This window comes from Triturus cristatus, chromosome 8 (assembly GCF_964204655.1).
Source record: "Triturus cristatus chromosome 8, aTriCri1.1, whole genome shotgun sequence".
In the NCBI taxonomy this organism is placed as follows: domain Eukaryota; kingdom Metazoa; phylum Chordata; class Amphibia; order Caudata; family Salamandridae; genus Triturus; species Triturus cristatus.
Genome location: NC_140591.1, coordinates 353,285,147 through 353,304,076, shown reverse-complemented (window position 1 = coordinate 353,304,076; position 18,930 = coordinate 353,285,147). Strand labels below are relative to the sequence as shown.

Sequence of the window (18,930 nt, the reverse complement as noted above, 5' to 3'; positions counted from 1 at the left end):
CCTCTTTGTACTCTGTGTTAGTGCCAGCATCAGAATTATGACACGTCTCAGACTGTTCTGCACACTCTGATCCATTTGGTTCATTAGACAGCTGCCGCAGTAATCTATATACATCATATTCTAGGCACAATTCAAGCCACAGGTGGGCACTATAAACATGCTCCCAGGTCCCACACCAGACGAGGAGTGGATGTACATAGGACACACAACAGTGCAGTGCTTAATTTGATCCGGTGGTTTCCGGTGCTCTGCACCAGCATTTAATTGTCAAGTGACAGTCCACCACATGGTGGCGCTGTCTAAAATGTGCACAACAACCATGTTTATTAAATCAAATGGCATTCAAAATTAATAATACCAACCTCTCACGACATTATTATAGCTTTCTGTGGCCTGAAATAGTCTGAATTGTCACATTTGTAGGAGTGTGATGATTAAGTGTTATGTTGGTACTGCCATTGACAGAGCTGGCAGGGTCAATGCGTAGTGCAGGCTGCATTGGCCTACCAAGAAGAGCCCGGGCACTTCATTTTTTTTTTTTTTTTACAAATCAAGCACTGAGTGTCAGTTGTTGTAATACCTTCAGATTTCTTGGAGGATCTGAGAAATATCAAAAGGGTCATATGTCTGCTCATTACCCCTTGGCATCCCAACTAATTATGATGAGCACTGTGCTGAATAGATGTACCTCGTCAAAGATTGGCATCACAGAGACATTACACCATGGTTCTCTTCCGTCCATAATGAACAAAGGTGGGACTTTAATGTGCACTGACCTAGGAACGGCACATAGTCCCTCCCCAACAATTTTACAACCCATTATACCATGTAGCTCTATGGCCATCCCACAAAACTCACTCCACCCTGAATGACATACCTAAGATTAGCCCATTAGGGTCTATGAATGTCAAACCCTTATTGGCTAGGCTCCATTTCTCCCACATCTCTGGACACTGTTTTCTGCTGAACTTCTAGGCAAGATGGACACCTGTGTCCATGTCCCACATCAAGATGCAACTGTAGCCTACAGAAAAATGTTTTGCGTTTATACACATAAAAGGAATTGCTGCTGTTATATGTACTATTGCAGTGGCCCTCTGATCACTGTGCTTACTTCAGCATTAGGTGTTTCTGTATGCAAGTTAAAGCCAACATTCTGCTGTGTAATCCAATAATGTGCATACACGTAGGTCGAATACCTAACCCAATGCCCTGGATGTCTGTCCGTTCCTGGACTATTCATTACTTTAGCATTACAATATATATGAGCAGGTGAGTTCTCTCGCCAGTTTAGTACATGTGATACTTGTCAGTCCTTTGACAATTATTTTGGTATTTCTTACTTTCGGCATCTCACAACCGCCATTTCTCCACACATGGTAAGACCTCTGTCCCTTTAAAAGTTCTGAAAAAACTGAGGTCCCTCGTCCCATCACTCTGCTTCAGAAGTGTGCCCAACCCGTTTTTGCTCTCCAAAGCGGACTCCCGCTAATTCCTCATATTTGCAGGCATTCACACCTCCAGGGTCTGTAAGTTACCTAAAGGTAAGTACAGGGCCAGCTTTAGCGCTGGTGGCACCTGGTGTGTTGTTTTCTTTTAGTGCCACGTCCTCCTCAGATTCCCTCACTACCACCTGGCAAAGGGTCCCTCGCCTCTCCAAAGCCCCGCTCTCACATACATTTAATTTGTTTTAAAGCACTGGTAAAGGCTGGCTTTACTAATCCACTCAGCTATCCACACAAAAATACTAATTTATAATTCGCAGCAGGCATACCATCTGTGCTACTTTATGGCGAGTCAAATCTGCCACTGAACAAAACTCAAACGCTCTTTGTAGCAGGAAGATTAATCACAAGGGTTATTTTTAAATTTTGTATTGCTGCCTGAAATCTGGACACACAAGGAACTCTGCATCAGCTGCTTTTAAATCCTAAATTAATGCTAAACACAACACCCCCCCCTGATGTCAGTGCCCCCTCCAGATCAGCGTCCACTGCGGCGGCACCACCCTGAAGCTTGCCCAGGGTAAGTATGGTACCACCCTCTTGCCCAACCACCATAAACGTCACTGCCGCCCCATCAAATTCTAGTTCCAATAACTGAAATGCCTTGATATACCGCAGGCCTCCGGAATGTGGTAAACTGACAAGACTTTGTACACACAATAATACCTATAGACCAGAACTCCCCACCAGCAGGTTCCCCGCGATGGCATGCGCCCCCTTATACTGGAGGGTGACCATGCAACGATGCTCCCTCCACCAAAGGAACCTGTGGGGCAGCATCTTGTTGACAAGAAGGGGAGCGGAGCACAGAATTTAGGACCTGCAGATACACACGTTCATGTCCAAGTTGTAAAGGGACCATGTTGCGTCTTACCTCGTCAGAGCGAACGGCTCCAGTGCGCGCTCATCTTTGTCTTCCAATTCGGTCATCTCTAGGATGTCATTACATTCAAAGGCGGCCGGGATCTCACTCATTGATCCTGAAAGGTCGTCTTCTTGAACGGTTGCGTCATCCTCGTCAAGGGCAACTTCCTCCTGAAAGACATCGCGATTTAGAAGCGGGAAAGAACCCCCAGCCACAGAGCGGTCAATCTCAGGTGCAGCCCGCAATGCCCATAGACTGATAAATGACATGGGGCTGTTGTAAGAATTAATGGATGCAGTTCTGTATTTTATAGACAGAAAACAAGTTCCGTAGTGCTTTCAGCGTTTAAGAGTGAGGACTGGTGTGATTTGTAAGCCACAGGCAGGGCTGCTGGAATTCTGCGATTTTGAGGCTGTGGAGTTGTCAGCATGATTATAAATTTGCCGCATTTGCCACATAAACCATCATCTGCTGCATAATCTGCAGATTTTTTTTTTATTCTAGCTCTAACAAATTAAAGGTCACTAAAAACGTGGTAACACGTGTAGCCGTGGAAGGCCCTTTGCAATGTATGGCTGGATCCCCTTTCTGTTGCTTGTATTTGGGTGTTACTTAGTACTAAACAGGTGAAACCTTTGTCCAGTCAGTGTTAACCTATGTATTAATGACAAAATAAGGAAGTAATACTATCACAAAATGTTCCACATTACCCCCACATAATTTGCCTCTTCTTGTCACATAATTATGTCAACCCTGCCACATAATTCCAGTGGCCCTGGCCATAGGGAGTGTCTCTTAGAAGAGGTGGGTCTTTTCCGGCAAGCCACCTGTCATCTGTATTTGAGAAACGGTGGCAGCTATAGCATGGGGAGTTCCAAAGGAGCTGTAGAATGAAATGATGGTGTGGGTCAAAGGGGAAGTCTTTGTGGACTGGGGTTGTCCAGTGGAAAAAGTGTTGAATTATAAAAGGAGCGGATGTTCGTTTTTCGGGTGGTCTTAGTCTTATTTTGAACTTGAAAGGGCTGAAGATATGTGGATGAGCAAATACTGGAAGCACAGAAGGGCTCCCAGGCCCACACACTGTTTCAGATTCCGTGACCTCTCCAGATTGGTCTGGTGGGAGGAGATGTTTCTAACAGCGATCAAGCAGCTTGCAAGAGAATGAGGCTGAAAGAACACACATCTCTGCACAAAACCTGAATAATCACAGGGACTCTTGGACACAGTATTCTGGTGCTGCACATCATAATTATAGAAGGTCCTTAAATGGAGCAGATGCTACCATTCACCTGCAGAGCGCTGCAGGACTTCAACCTATCTCCATTTATCCTCAACCTCTATGACCACTTGGAGGCCCCAAGGAGAAATGACTTGCCATACTAAAAACACACAATAGGCACCCGGATGTGTCAATCATCAAGGACACTGAACGACCCCATATCTGCCTCCCTCAACTACAGGATAAGGGACCATATTTGGATAGGGAGCATTGACCAACTTGGTGCCATGCAAATTAGGGAACGGCCTCTCGTGATCGTGTCGGCACAAAATATACACTCCCTGATCCTGTCTGCAGAGCCAGACTGGCGACCCAAAACGAGCCCTGGCAAAAATGCTCAAAGCAGCCCCACTCTTTTCATCTGCTGTCGCAATCCCTCTCTTTCCATCCATTCTCCCTCTCTCCTTCTCTTCTCCTTCTTTGATCTCTCTCTCTCTCTCTTGAAGCCTCCCTGTGCCTGCTGCGATTAACCTCTAGGAGCTGTGGAAAGTGACAGAGGCACCAAAGAGCAGCATGTGCTTTCAAAACAAGCCTCCAAGGGCCCCAGCCCACCAAGGAAATAAATGTCCGGTGGAATAAAAGGCCTGTCCAGCCGTTAGCATCTGCGACTCCTACCTCAAAGTGCCCCTGGGGCAATTTTGATCATTTAGCCTTAGATGTCAATCCCATATCTAAAAATAAATGGCAAATTGAAATACGAGGCTTGAATAACAGGTACACCAAAAAAGCTAAACACCTAATGTGGCCTCTGGTGTGAACGGAGTCACCACACTGACCAGCCTGAAATCAAGAAGTGTACAAAGAACAAGACCAGACGGCAAGAATTCCTGCACCAAGGAACCAAGGATGAGGAACAACATTTCTCCATTACACGAGACTTGCACCATCATTAGCTCATGCAGACAGGACCACTTCATTAAGCAACCCTGGAAAACACTAGATTCTATGTTTGAACAACTGAACTCACTTCTTCTCGTACCTACTGTATGTATACAATCTCATTTCACCCTCACCCTCCCTCCAGGGCTGTTGCCGTACCCTGGTATTCTGTGCGGGTAGTCAGAGTCAGCTCTTCCTATCTCACGAACATCTGTGAACATGGAGTAAAATCAAGAGCTCGCACACTACTAAATAACCAATAAATACCAAATAAACAGCGGAAATGAGTACACAATCCATTGCACAGGTCTTGGCGAGTGGACATCAAAGAGATCGCCATGTAAGGTATCCACTATAAGTAATGAACATGGAAATACTCCCTTTATAGCAATATTTAGAAACTTCATCTTGTTAAATACACAGGGGAAATCTGGATTAGCTTCCTGGGTTCCAAGAGTCACTAAGTAGCTATAAACTGAATGTTAAAAATCCCTTTGTTTCCCATTAAAACATATAAAATGTAGGAGACAGGAGCGCCTGGTAGCTGTGTGCTCACTGAAAAACAATTCTCACTGGAATATTTAGCTGTAAAAGCAGTGCCATTATGTTAATTCTCCTATACTCCATTAAGGGACGACATAGGCGCGTAAGGACACAGCACAAGAATACGTGTCAACATTTCATGGGCGTTACAATAACGCTTTTCGCCCTAAGTGGGATGGGTATTCCCAGACGTGGGACCCGTGCTCACTACGCCACTGGAGTCAAGCTACCCTGGCTGATGACGGCTGATAGCCAGAAACCGGTCCTAGGATGCTTGATTCCGGTCCAGGGAAGACATGGCTTGGCAGTTCGGGCTGGACTGTTCCCATGAGGCACAGGGTCAAGACTGATTTGCATATGGCCATGTCTAAACTGGGGTGGTGTAGTGGGCAAAAGAACGATGGATTTAACCCAGATCTCTTGACTGGGGGAGAATGTATGCATTGTCAGCATTCCGTCCATCATTTGTTTGTTGTAACGCTTTTCGCCCTAAGTGGGATGGGTATTCCCAGACGTGGGACCCGTGCTCACTACGCCACTGGAGTCAAGCTACCCTGGCTGATGACGGCTGATAGCCAGAAACCGGTCCTAGGATGCTTGATTCCGGTCCAGGGAAGACATGGCTTGGCAGTTCGGGCTGGACTGTTCCCATGAGGCACAGGGTCAAGACTGATTTGCATATGGCCATGTCTAAACTGGGGTGGTGTAGTGGGCAAAAGAACGATGGATTTAACCCAGATCTCTTGACTGGGGGAGAATGTATGCATTGTCAGCATTCCGTCCATCATTTGTTTGTTGTAACGCTTTTCGCCCTAAGTGGGATGGGTATTCCCAGACGTGGGACCCGTGCTCACTACGCCACTGGAGTCAAGCTACCCTGGCTGATGACGGCTGATAGCCAGAAACCGGTCCTAGGATGCTTGATTCCGGTCCAGGGAAGACATGGCTTGGCAGTTCGGGCTGGACTGTTCCCATGAGGCACAGGGTCAAGACTGATTTGCATATGGCCATGTCTAAACTGGGGTGGTGTAGTGGGCAAAAGAACGATGGATTTAACCCAGATCTCTTGACTGGGGGAGAATGTATGCATTGTCAGCATTCCGTCCATCATTTGTTTGTTAAAAGCATTTCATGGGAGCGCATTCTCAATTACACAGATTTTCACTTGAGCCAGCACACTGGAGTCACTCCGAAAAGTGTTTGTTAAAAGTGAAATGATTCCTCCCACAGCTGAAGCAACTGATACGAGTACGAGAAACGAGCCTTTCACGAGGTTCGCCGACCTCTTACTCCATGCTAAAGCCACTGCGCTCACTCTCATGAAGCGCCGCTCTGTACCGGAGGGCTCTGCGTCTGTGGCCCTCTGTAATGTCCACTGTGAGGCTCCTTTCAGCATCATCTCCAAGTCCTGCATGTCTGCTATGAAATGTATGGGGTGATTCATGGAGAACATCTTCCAGCGCCCACACCATGTAGCTGTGATGCTGAGAGCACACAACTAGGGCTTTAAGAGGGGAGAGTCCCTCCAGGTCACAGACCCGGTAGAATTAAAAAACTGACATTGAAACAGGTCCCTACCAGGCCCTACATTTATCTACTGTCAGCGATGTAGTGCTTGTTTACATTTCACATGTTTTACTTAATCTTGCATTCCTAAAAGTAGGTAGAAAAACAAGTTTATTTGGACAATTGCCCATAAAACATTGCATTCCTAAAGAGCGCTCGCTTTTTCCGGGAATTGATGTTTCTGTATCGTGCTTACTGTTAACTCGTTTATTTATAGGTGTCTGTGTGAGTTCAGATTGTGGGCGAGTGTTTATAATGGACCACGAATGAGCGATCTGAAGTTGAGGCTGAAGGCACTAAAGGCCATCAACTTGTCTGTCAAAGGGTTTAAAGGTGTCCAGAATACATGCTCCTTCAATCCTGGGCCTACCTGAAAAATTACTCAGAGCACTACCAATCGTAATTGTGATAATTTGCGAAAGTGTGTGAAGAAGGCACAAAAGTTGTATGTTAATACTGGCAGATTGTATTATGCCTAAAAAAAGAAGGCTCAAAAGTACTAAAATTCTGACGGGGCGAAAGTAAGAGAAAATGCAGTTCTTACAGGTGAGTGTGATGTGTATGTGTGTAGAGGAATTATGAAATAAATGGGTTGCAATTAAGTATTTGTGGGATTGAGTGAAAACAGAGGACCCTAAAGTAAAGAGATGAGGTGTGAAATATTCAGATGGAGGATTTCAGAAAGAGGTGGGGAGCAAAAGGACGCAAGTGTCTGACAGAATTCAGAAAAAAACTTTGCCGAGAGAAGAATGGGAGTGATTGAGACACTTTGAAGACCACTACCCCTTTCACAGACCTAAGTAATGTTAATTAACCAACTCAGATTCCCAGAATGCAAAAGTTGTCAGTTCCAATTATTCACAACAAAATCATTGTTACTCATTTATTCCATACTGCTAACAAGAATTGGCATTTATCTGTTTGTGTGTGATATGTCTGGTTGCAATCGCAGAAAGGCCGCAGAGCGGCACCAACATTCTGGTCATGTGGTACTCTAAAGGAAGCACGGGATTGGAGTTTAATGTTATAAGCAACGCCCTTCATTACATAGGCCACACCCACTGGAAAGGATTCCTAGTTCTGGTTTTTAGGTCATGCACTCTTTAGGGACCCACTCATCTTAAAGTCAGGTGGGTAACCTTCACGCGGGATGACCTCGCAGAACTGGGTCTGCCTCTTACTATCGGGTTGGATGATAATATTAACAACGCCTTCCTTTCAGTATGGGGTGTTTGGTATTCGAGACTATCATTCTGATTAACACGGCCACGCAATAATCACGACAATCCACGAGTGCACCATTCTTACTCAAGAAGAAGTGCAGGCGTGGCCTCGCTCGTGCTACCTCACCTTAGAGTCCACGGACAGGAGATGATTAGCCATCTCAGGCATGGAGACATCGAAGCTGGACGTCCTTGTGTTGAGGGAGTGTTGGTCCGCGGAGGGCGTGTCGCAAGATGTGGAGGGAGAGTCCATATGGCTGGTCTCATCTGATGGAGACAGAGTCATGATCTGTAGAAATGAAAACAAGAGGTGAGGGGTTGTTGATTTACAGTGCAGGTGACAGCATGCAGCAAGTTGGCATTCCAACCTTCACACAGAGCGCTTTCCGTTTCGTCACTCTTTATCAGGCAAGGCACTTCACTACTGCAACACCACACACGCAACATCAAAAGCGACAAGGCAACCGAAGCCGCCTCACGTAAGACCCAGCGCTGTAGAGGCATCCAGATCACTGCCTCTAGGAAGCGAGCATATCCTAACGCAGTCAGGTCGCCCTCGCCGCCCACTCTGGCTCACCACACAATGTGCCGCTGCTTAATGTTGCACTTATCAGATGTGGAGCTTCCTGTGTTTGCAACAGCCACAGATGTTCTCCTGAACATTTTAAACAAAGGGCTGCATCTTAAGGCCGGCCAAGCAGGCGAGAGGCTTCCCCCTCACCCGCAGGCTGCGGCCCCAGACTGTTTTCAATGGTGAACTGTGGTGGGCATGGAAAGCCTGGCAGGGCCGCCTTACCAGGTCTGAAGGCTCCAGGATCTGGCTGGCGGTGAGTTCCTCCTCCTCCGACGACTCGTCCGAGTCCTCGTGGTTGCTCTTGCCCAGGCTGGGCGTGCTGCCCGAGAGCTGGCTCTGCTCCAGCAGCTGCAGGTCGCACTTGTCCAGGCTGTCCAGCGACCGCCGGCGCACGCCCCAGTTGAAGTTGTCCACGCTCTCGCCCTGAAACCACACAGCAGGCAGTGAAAGCTCCCTATGTTTGTTAGGACGCAGCGTGGCGCGAGGCCGTCTACAGCTCGGCTTGCTTAAAGAAACTTTTTTCTTGTTACCATCAATGCAATCTATTCATTCGCCGAGTTTGTCGTAAAAGAGACTGAAAACATAAAGAGGGTTTTATTCATGTCAAGTGTTGTGTGTTTGCCAGCCCCATCTTCTCGCAGGCGAGCGGAAAATGCATCAGTATTGAAGGGCGTTGCACGCGTTACCGAGGGGCATTCTGCTGGTATTGTGTACGGGTGGCAACTTCCTGTGCTGGTTGACAGCCAGAGTTTGAGAAATTAATTTGAACGGGCCCGAGGCAAGGGGCGGCACTGACTCACTGATGCATTCATCCTGGCGTGGATCTTGTAACTTTGTATGGAATAAAATACAGCGACCCATTTTGTTAGTCTCAACATTCTATCCGCCTTTCACAGGTATGCAAAGAATGACGTCAGTGCCGTGCCCGCCCTGGACTACACAAAACTGCCCCGGCCGTTTCTTTGAGTTACCTCGCTAGTTTACCAAACACATTTCCCAGAGAATCTTATTTAACACCCCCATTTCCACTCCTTCCATTCCGGCCGTATAACTCCTTCGGCAGCGTGTCGCGACATGAGCTGCAGAGTTCATTAGTTGCATCGGTTCAGCACCCTAGTTTGTCAGCCCTTGTAGGGCCGTGCTTCCTCCGTTAAATAGAAAGATGATCTCACGGCAACACTGTTTACTTTAGCATTCGCCCTGCAGTGTTTTGGTTGTGTCGGCTCACGCCAGTTCATACCTCAAGCAAAGGAAAACTAACAGTGCTCCCTGCGCCCGGTTCTCTTTCCAGAGCGTCCTGCAGCGCCCCCTAGCGGTTAACACAGTTGGAGGTTTTTACTCACCACTTTAAAAGTGAATGATTAAGGCTGCCGAAACCTTTTCTGAACTAGAACTAGAACTTGAAGGCCGCTATATAACCTTAAACGAGCTTTTAAACTTTTACCAATTTTTCTGTGTTGGTTGATTTGTTCAGTATAATTTAGATCTCTGCGATTATGGACTACGGCTAGCATGCTCCTATTTGTTTTATCTTTTATGCCCAAAACCTTTCATTTTGTATTTACCCCCAGAAATGCATTGCCTTCCCTCATGCTGCATACTTAACACAAAAGAGAGGAATATACCTTATTTTTTCACCCACTCACTGAGCTTGTTTTTTAAAAAATATAGTTTGAATCTGCTTAAATAAATTGCATTCGGATTTTGGCTTATATTTGGACTATATCCTTTTAGGGGCGTACCCCCACTGCATCAGATCTACACCATCAGCAGTCACTACATTGGGCATGCTGTGTGACGTTTATACGCATGGACCAATAACGAGAAGCCGTAAATAATAGTTTAGAGCCCGAGACTTGGGCATGCTCTGGTGCTACTCTCGCCGGGCTTCCCTAAACCGCAGCCACAAAAAGTACGAAGCACCAAAAGGCATGCCTTAAAGTGGAGCCTTTAAGTTGAAAAACCCTTTGATCCGGAATCTTGTCACAGAAACCCCAACTTTGATTCTATCACATGGCAGGGAGATCAATATTTTTTTGTATTATTTTAACTTGAGTGCTGACTTCAAAATCAAAAATAAACTTTACAAAGCACCGCCACCAAAAGCAACATTGCAATTCAAGCTTCCAGTTCAGGACAGTATAAAGCACCTTCAAATATTCTGCAGGACCCATACAACGCGGCTTTTCACATAAATGTAGCTATGCATGAATTAATCATAAACACTAGGAACTCCCGTACCCAGATATGGATCCCCCGCCCACTCTGCCATAAGAACGGTCCCCGCTAATCACTGGAAATTCCCAACAAGGCTGAAACGCATCTGGCATTACTTGCCTTTGCCCTTGAAGAAGGGGTAAAACAGTACAGGAGGAACTGTAACTTTTGGATGACTTATGGCCACTTTTTCATGTATTTGTGCACTTCAGCAATGGTGTAGGCAAGACAAAATGATGGAATGGAATGCTACCAGCAGAGTTCCCAATGATTCTGTTTAACTCAAACATCACCCTTCATAATTAGTTTTTATTTGTTAAATACCTAGTCTCATTAAAGCCATACAATTAATCACATTTCCAACTTCTGCACTATCATTGAGAAAGCATCCCTTTTCTCACAGTGTATTTTAGAAATCACCAATATAACTACTTTTTCTTGAAATCTGATAGTTCATGTTGCAATGTTACGACCACTGGTGAGGCATAACATCATCTGTTCAAGTCTTCCAGTTTCCAGCGCGTAGGGAAAGCACACAAGTCCCCACATCTCTGGTTCTGACGCAAGGCGTGGAATCTTACATCTTCGCCTGGCTTACACTGGTAACGATTGAAGCTGCTTGAAGATCATCAACATGTGAACAGGCATCTTGGCTTTTGGAAGTTAAATGCGCTGCAGTATTCGGCCTTTAGTAAAGATGAGCCTTTGAGGGCTTGAATGACTGCACTAAAATCACACTGTCTAAATCAATTCTAGGCAAGTCTAGTGTCTCCACCACTATTCAACAAATGAAAATGACTTCCATTTACCAGCAAGTAAAGCTGGACATTGGCGTACTTGATAATGGTCCTGCGAGAATTATCACGGTTGTACCCAGAATCCAAGTTTTCACATCAAAGACCAAGGGCCTGGTTCAGAGTTTTGCAGACTAGTTACTCCGTCACAAACGTGAAAGATGTCCTGCCTGCCTTATTACAAGTGCCTTAGGCTATAACACATTTTGCAATACGGTGGGATATCCATCAGGTTTGTGATGGAGTAAGCCATTCACCAATCTCTAAATCAGCCCCCTACTCTGTGGAGAGACAGGGGTTGTCCCTACTTTTTCGAGTCATTACTCGATGGCCATATAGAAAGATTGTCCATCTAACAACAGAAGCTTAGGCATGGCTAAGTAACTTTCAAACGATAGTCGAGCATTGGATCTGGAGCCATTCATGGAAGTGCTTAACACGGGTGATGTCCCAGATAAGCGGCGTCCACCAATACAAGTGGGTATCATCTACACACTCATGCATGTGTCTAGCTCTCTGAAAGGCAACAGAAGCTCAGCACTCTTCGGGAGGGCAGCGATTTGACAAACAAGCTAAAAGGGCTGGGGCACTAAAGCGAAGGTCATAGGTAAAGAAGCCTCCCAGCACCTTCATACTCCCAGCATAATGACTAATGGCCTGATGAAATAAGCCTGCTCTGCTGTTCCAGAGGCGGTGGAGGCCTCTGCCCGCAAGAGTAGAGAGGCAAGAGCTTCCAAGCCCTTCATGCTTGGAGTGGAGCAAGTGTAATGTGGCATGACTTCATGAAAGCAAGCACACCTGTACAACAGTTCTGTACTGTGAAGTCAGCACAATAGCGTTAACACATTTTAATAACTAAGAAAGTAGTCTCAATGACACCATGGGAGAAGAAAAAAAAAAAGAATGAAACCTTCAAAAATCTTGGTCCAGAAGCTCCCATGTGTTATGCTCTTAGATCAGGTTTATGTGACATGAATTTAACATACACAGTCAGACCTAAATAATGACGATTCAGTTAGGCCATAATTGACTTGGTATAGAAAGTAGCAATAAATAAAGTAAAGGAAAATTGCTGCTTAACCACATATACTGTTAGGCAAAACAACAACTTCTTCCCAGTCGACAAGACAGTTCCAGTATTGAGCAAACTTTGGGCAATGTTACTTATTGTTTTACAAATTAAGCCCTGTAGCAAACATTCCAGATGTTGTGTCTGTAAGAAATGCAGCATCCTAGAGAGAGAGAGCAAATGTGCTTCTCTTCACCCTCTCGTTAGGTAGAACTGAAACCCATAGACAAATGTGTGTGCACCACTGACTAGGATGTCCTCAGTTTATTGGTTTGAAAGTAATGACTAAATGGATATTTCTAAAATATAAGTTAACTTAATCACAATTCATTAGGAAGGCGCATGTAAAGACGGACACCTAAATTAGATCAATAAATACAAATGTAAGCTATACCTCTGTGAGGAAATGTAATTTCCGTGGGAACATATATATGCATCTTGAATGCTAAGTCTTATTAACAATCAATTTTCCCTTTTGAAGTGTTAGCCATTAAATAAGAGCAGCCATTTTATACAAAAACAGATTTGAAATATTGTTTAATTATGTGAGGTTTAGAACCAATGAACTACAGTCTACTAAAACACACAAAGTAGAAATAAAGAAGATAATTATTTGCTAATTAAAATAACATGATTACATCAATGCACAACAATAACTAGCATTCAAGTGTGACAGACAGACACCATCATCTTACCTGAAGTTCCTGGAGAGCAGATACAGTAAATGAAAAAAAGACAAACAGAACATCGATTTACAATTGCTGTATAATATATTACTCGAGGCACCATGGGGTCATGCCACTTGCCTTGATATTTATACAAAAATACGAGGCCCTTATAATACAGTTCCAGCCCTCTAGTTACCACTACCTGAGTAACTATCCAATGAAAAATCAAGAACTAATGGCAAACTATACGAATACTAAAATGCACATCCCCATGCTTTTCATACATTTTAACTAATACATCAAATAATTTACCAGGAGTTTGCTACATGTCTCCTTTTGGTTACATCAGAGCACTTAAAAGAGGAATGAAAAAATACAATACGGCGTCATAAGAGGATTAGAGTCCAGCTGGACTTGTACATAACCAGGTCTCTGACTCTTTGATCATGATCCATGTTCTGTACTGGGGTCAGTTAAAGGCAAAAGTCTAAATAGTTTGATTTTAAGGAGCTCCCTGAATTGACAGCAGATATGCTTGGAACTCAAGATCAGTCTGAGTGAGGGCATCCAACATTCTAGGTCCCCGTACCTTCAGCAATCTGTCTCCGTGATTCATCCATATCAAAGTTTGATGTTTGATTTAATGGGCGGACAATGAGTGGAGAGCTCTAGATGTAGGACTCTATAATGAAGCATGCCACAACATGTGGGTGAGAGTCCTTTTAAACCATATTGTGGTTTTTAGTTGGGGCATCTGTAGTCTGGATTAACCTATCTACTGCCTTTTGATTTCTAATGGTTGGCTATATCTTTGCGGTATGTTTATAAATTAAGACAGGGAGGTGATATAGCCATCCGTAATTCTTCTACCTCTCCTATCTGTGAGATTTCTCTCAACTCTTTGCCAGTGCTCTTTTCAGGTGGACCGTAAATGATATACCCTGCGCCAGTAACCAGTCGATCTATCCAAACCTGTGATGCGAGCAGTATTTTGCCCCTTTCAACACTACGTAGAGCCTCCTCGCTTATGACTAGCTCCCTGTCTGAAAAGCTGAAGATCTCGGAAATGGTTGTTAGGAGTTGTAGGCATGAAATCCCAGAATGAGATTAACTTCCGTATTTCTCAGACCTCACTCCTTAGTTTTATAATCAAGAGAAATCACAATAGTGGTATCAGATTTGTGCCCCAAACTAAATTGCAAGCCTCAACATACAAAATAAAATCAACAAAAATACATGCTCTACTAAAATGAAAACTCTAGCGTATTTTTTTACACTTGTTCGATATTTCACTAGCCCATTAAAAGATGTACTACCTATCACTTAAATATGTAAACATGTGCACCAATTATTATAAATAAAACATTGGTTTGGATACTAGCTTGTCTTAAGAGGTTGAACTCCAAAGTTTTTTAAGCATTGCCTTCTTCTGTGTGTGTTGTGTGAGTAACCCTTGACATTTATGTACCAAGAAAATATTAAGTCCTTACTGCCACCACTCTGAAGGAGTTTGCTTTGAGATCTCTAGCGCAACACCCTTAGATTTCACTCATCTATTGCAATGGCAGGTTTCCCATTGATACTTATCACAGTGTTTTGTGTTGTGCCGCAGTCTGCCTGGTGAGGGATAAATCGTAGGTAAGTGTTCCTCGATATGAATGTGGTGCAGGCATACTGTACCTCTCCATCCTCTAGTTCCACATCCAAGAAGTCGAAGTCCCGAAAGACCCTGAACTGCTGCTCACTGTTGGTGTCGTCCATGATCTCCTGCTCCCGCACGCTGTCCTCCGAGGAGACCAAGCTGGCCTGGTGATCAAGCAACTCCAAATCGCCACAGGAAGAAAAAATCACCTACAATTCAAAACAGGCAGTAAGCAAAGGATTTCTGCTAATTACTGCAGCTGCTAAACTGCAACTGCTCATCAGGAAGACTGTTTGCAGCTCACACCGAATTCCTTGTACAGCTATTATTAGAAAGCCCTAACATTGTTTACTTTGGCTTGGTGCTCCCAAGTTTGTATAACAACATCCATTTTGTGCTGTTGGAACATGTCCAAGAGTATAGCTCTGCTCATTTTCAATAACAGAGGACTGCATGTTGCCTAAACATTACAACAGAGCTTCTTGGTAAACGCATGGCTATCAAAGTGCTATTACAACAGGCACAGCGGATTACAAAAGTGACAATATGATCAGCATTTTCTTAAGAGAAAGATAAATGATCTGCAACATTTGTACACGAATTGTGTGTTGAATATGGTTTTGTCCATTTTCTGTAGCCACAGTGCAGATTTAGTGAGCCACACTGACAGCAGAGCAGCAGAAAGGAAACCTAAGACTTACTGAGTTTTCTGCAGAACTTCCTGATAGGGACATTGAAAGTCAGTAATGAGAAGGGGAGCATGTTGACACTATTCAGGAAGAGCAAATACAATACGCATTATTTGTATTTACCTATCTGTACACCCATTTACCTGACCAGGTTTGGTGCCCCTCAACCTTTTAGCGCCATTTACGACATGTGGAGTAGGCCTGTACCTCAAAGAGACATCCAATACTGAGGGACATATCTAATTGCTGTTGTTAAGCCGGAATAACTGGAAAACAGCGTGGAAGTTACTGCACAAGACAACTACCATCTGGGTAAGATTAAACTTTTCAACTGACACTACCTTTTATCATCATCATCATCAACAAAAACTTTATTTCGGTTATTTGCTAACCATAAAAGACACATAAAATATACAATACATTGTCACAGAGGAACCAACCATTTCATCAGGTACAAATGCAGGAAAAGAGTACTTTGACAATATAGACACAAAGGTGGGACATAGTTTCACTGGTCCAGGCAGTTTCTCAATCTAATACATAATTTTAAAAACTCCTTGAGTTGGAGGATACTGTCACTGTGCAAAAGCTGCAAGTACAAAAGTGCCGGCCTGATTTGTTTAAAACCAAGTTTTTTAAAAAGAATCACTAAATGTTGTTTACGTGGGAATTCATAAAATTTACATAAAAAAATAAATGCAGCATATCCTGCGAAGACTTTCCGTCGCAGCCGCAAGGCGCTGCCGATTTATTAAAAATATCACACTTGGGTCGAATAAGCAGGTGATGGAACAAGTTAAACCTGAATCTGGTCAGTAAAAATTTCTCATGTGAAGTCAAAGACCCTTCCAAATATGGCTCAATGGCCACAGTAGTCTTTAGCATAACAAACTTCCTCACACTCGGTTTCTGAAGCTCCACTTCTTCTCTCACAGTCCTCCTGTCCAGTAAAAATGCTTGTTTAAGGTCTCCAGATCTCCCATTGAAATTAGATGTGGATTGGCAAAGAGTTCGGGACGACCGAGTTTATCGAAGTTTGATTTTAAGTAGCTTAACCAAGGAGAGCTCAATGCTTTGTCCAGTGACAAGAAATCCTTCACAATTAAATGTGTTAGGGGTATGTCCTCATTTAGCCATAGTTTAAGCCAAAACATCAAAGGGCGTAGGGCAAGCAAATCACAGAGATATTAAGACCCCAGCTCCTCGTGAACAACGAGGTTAGCCGTACCAGTGGGGACACACAGAAGACGCTTCAGGAATCGATTTTCTACAATCTGTAATTGCTCTCCATTGACGTACCCCCAAATTTCGCTACCATAGGATGCAGTTGCCACGGACTTAGCATTGTACAATTTCAACATAGCACAAATAGGTTTTTCCCCAGTTTAGTAGCAAAGTTAAAAATAGAAGCATTAACCCTCACCATTTCTCCTTTTTTCCTTACAAGATGAGGTTCCCAGTTTAATTTTGTGTCAAAGAGAACTCCTAAGTAGGAGAATGTTTTAGTTAGGGGGATTATTTCTTCACCAATCCTAAAAAGGAAGGGTTTTTTCAGTTGCTGACCAATTTGTAATACAAAGGATTTAGTATTATTTACCAAGAGGTCTCTATCTCTCATAAATGAATTAAATACTGTTAGCCGTGATTGAAGTCCTCTCTCTGTTCTGGATATAAGTACTGCATCATCTGCGTAAAGAAGTATTGGAATTCCACGCCTGCCAACTCTTGGGCAGTCAGCACAAACATCCTGTAACACACCATCTAGGTCGTTAATATAAAAGTTAAAAAGAAAAAGGGCCAGGATACAACCCTGCCGGACACCCTTTCAAATGCTAAAATTATTTGATACACTCAGATCCTGGGAGTATCTCACATTGGCACTGGTGTTACAGTGTAGGGCAACCAGAAAATCAACCAAACCGCTATCAACCCCTTTCGACCTCATGGACTGCCACAGCTTTCATCGATTGACACAGTCGAAAGCGGAGGACAAATCCATAAAGGCAAGATGAATAGTACCTTTCTGTATTATGGTATATTTGCTTAAGATCAGGAAGAGGTTAAGGCATTGAGTTATTGTCGAACGGCCTTTACAAAAACCATACTGCGAGGGAGACATAATATTCTTTTCCTCCACCCAATCTGACAGTCTTTGCAGTACAATACTTCCTACAATCTTGACCATAGAGTCTATTAAAGAAATCGGTCGATAGCAGTGTGGGCTACCCTTGTCACCGTTTTTAAAGACCGGGACAATTGTAGAAACACCCCATGATCGTGGGCATCCTTCTTTTACAGCAGCATTAAAAACAGACTCTAGAATGGGTGCCCAAAAATTAGGATCAGATTTAAACAAATCAGGGGGAATCCCATCCGGGCCGGGAGCTTTCCCAACTGTGATACCCTGTATGCCCTCCAAAACTTCACCTCTATTAAATACAATCTGTACACCGGTATTGCTACAGGCAGAAGTCGTATCCATGTCCCCTGAACAACAGTATAACTTCTTAAAGTGCACTTCCCACTCCTCCTTAGATATATAGCTTTCAGTGCCCTCTCCCGGGTCCTGTGCCAAGAATGGTTTCCTCATCAGGGCCCAGAATCCAGTGCTACTTCGAAGGGTGGCAGGATCTAAGATCTCTGACCACGCCTCTTCCCTAAGAGATTCCTTATGTCTTGCGATAATATTTTTGTAGGTCTTTCTACACTGCTGAACATCAGCTTTTATCCTAGGTTTAGACGCCAGTGCTACTCTTAGATTTCTGGCGGCTTTTTAACAATCCTGGTTAAACCACCTAGGACCTTTTTTGAAATCCGATTTTTTTATAGGTATTGATAATAGCTGAGATACCTTCACCGCTAGACAATTGAAAGCATTTAGGACAATGTTTGGGAGTGCACCCTCTTGTGTGCATAACGTAATTTCATCAGCACATGTGACTTTGATTTCGTTGTACAGCCGATCAGGGGTTACCATGGACCATCTCAGTCGACGTCTGCCATCTGTGGTGTTCACCCTACCAATAAGGGAGTCCACTCTTTCTTTAACTATCAGTGGACCCCTCATAAGAGCAGTGAGTGGATTATGGTCACTGAATTCACTAACTTCAATAGAGAAGAATCCCACAAAAGACTGCATTACAGGTGTTAACAGAATAAAATCTATAAAAGTTGCCCTACCATTCCCCTTAAATGTTGGGGTATCAAACCACTTATTCGGGGCCATCATAGGTGTTCGATCTAACTCATTAAGCATGTCATTGAGGTGTTCCCCCTCACTTGAGTGCTCAAAATGGAAATTCTCACAGTACGGGCAATTAAGTTCCGTAATCATTTTAAAAAGAGGGTCTCCACAGGGATGGACATTAAAATCCCCCACCACCATGAGGTTGTGAATACAATCCTTCATGGAGTTAC

General features: G+C 43.9%; 1 protein-coding gene across 6 annotated transcripts in view; it reads right to left on the bottom strand.

Annotated features, from left to right (window-relative positions):
* Positions 1-18,930, bottom strand: part of FRY (FRY microtubule binding protein) — a 657,235-nt gene that overhangs the window by 75,902 nt on the left and 562,403 nt on the right. For all 6 annotated transcript variants that reach the window (XM_085621668.1, XM_085621669.1, XM_085621670.1 and 3 more), the window contains exons 51-54: positions 14,863-15,033; positions 8,657-8,857; positions 7,988-8,149; positions 2,380-2,540 (exon numbers count right to left, since the gene is read on the bottom strand). In XM_085621668.1, the coding sequence (XP_085477794.1) occupies positions 2,380-2,540; positions 7,988-8,149; positions 8,657-8,857; positions 14,863-15,033 (695 nt within the window). The remainder of the gene's footprint in view (positions 1-2,379; positions 2,541-7,987; positions 8,150-8,656; positions 8,858-14,862; positions 15,034-18,930) is intronic.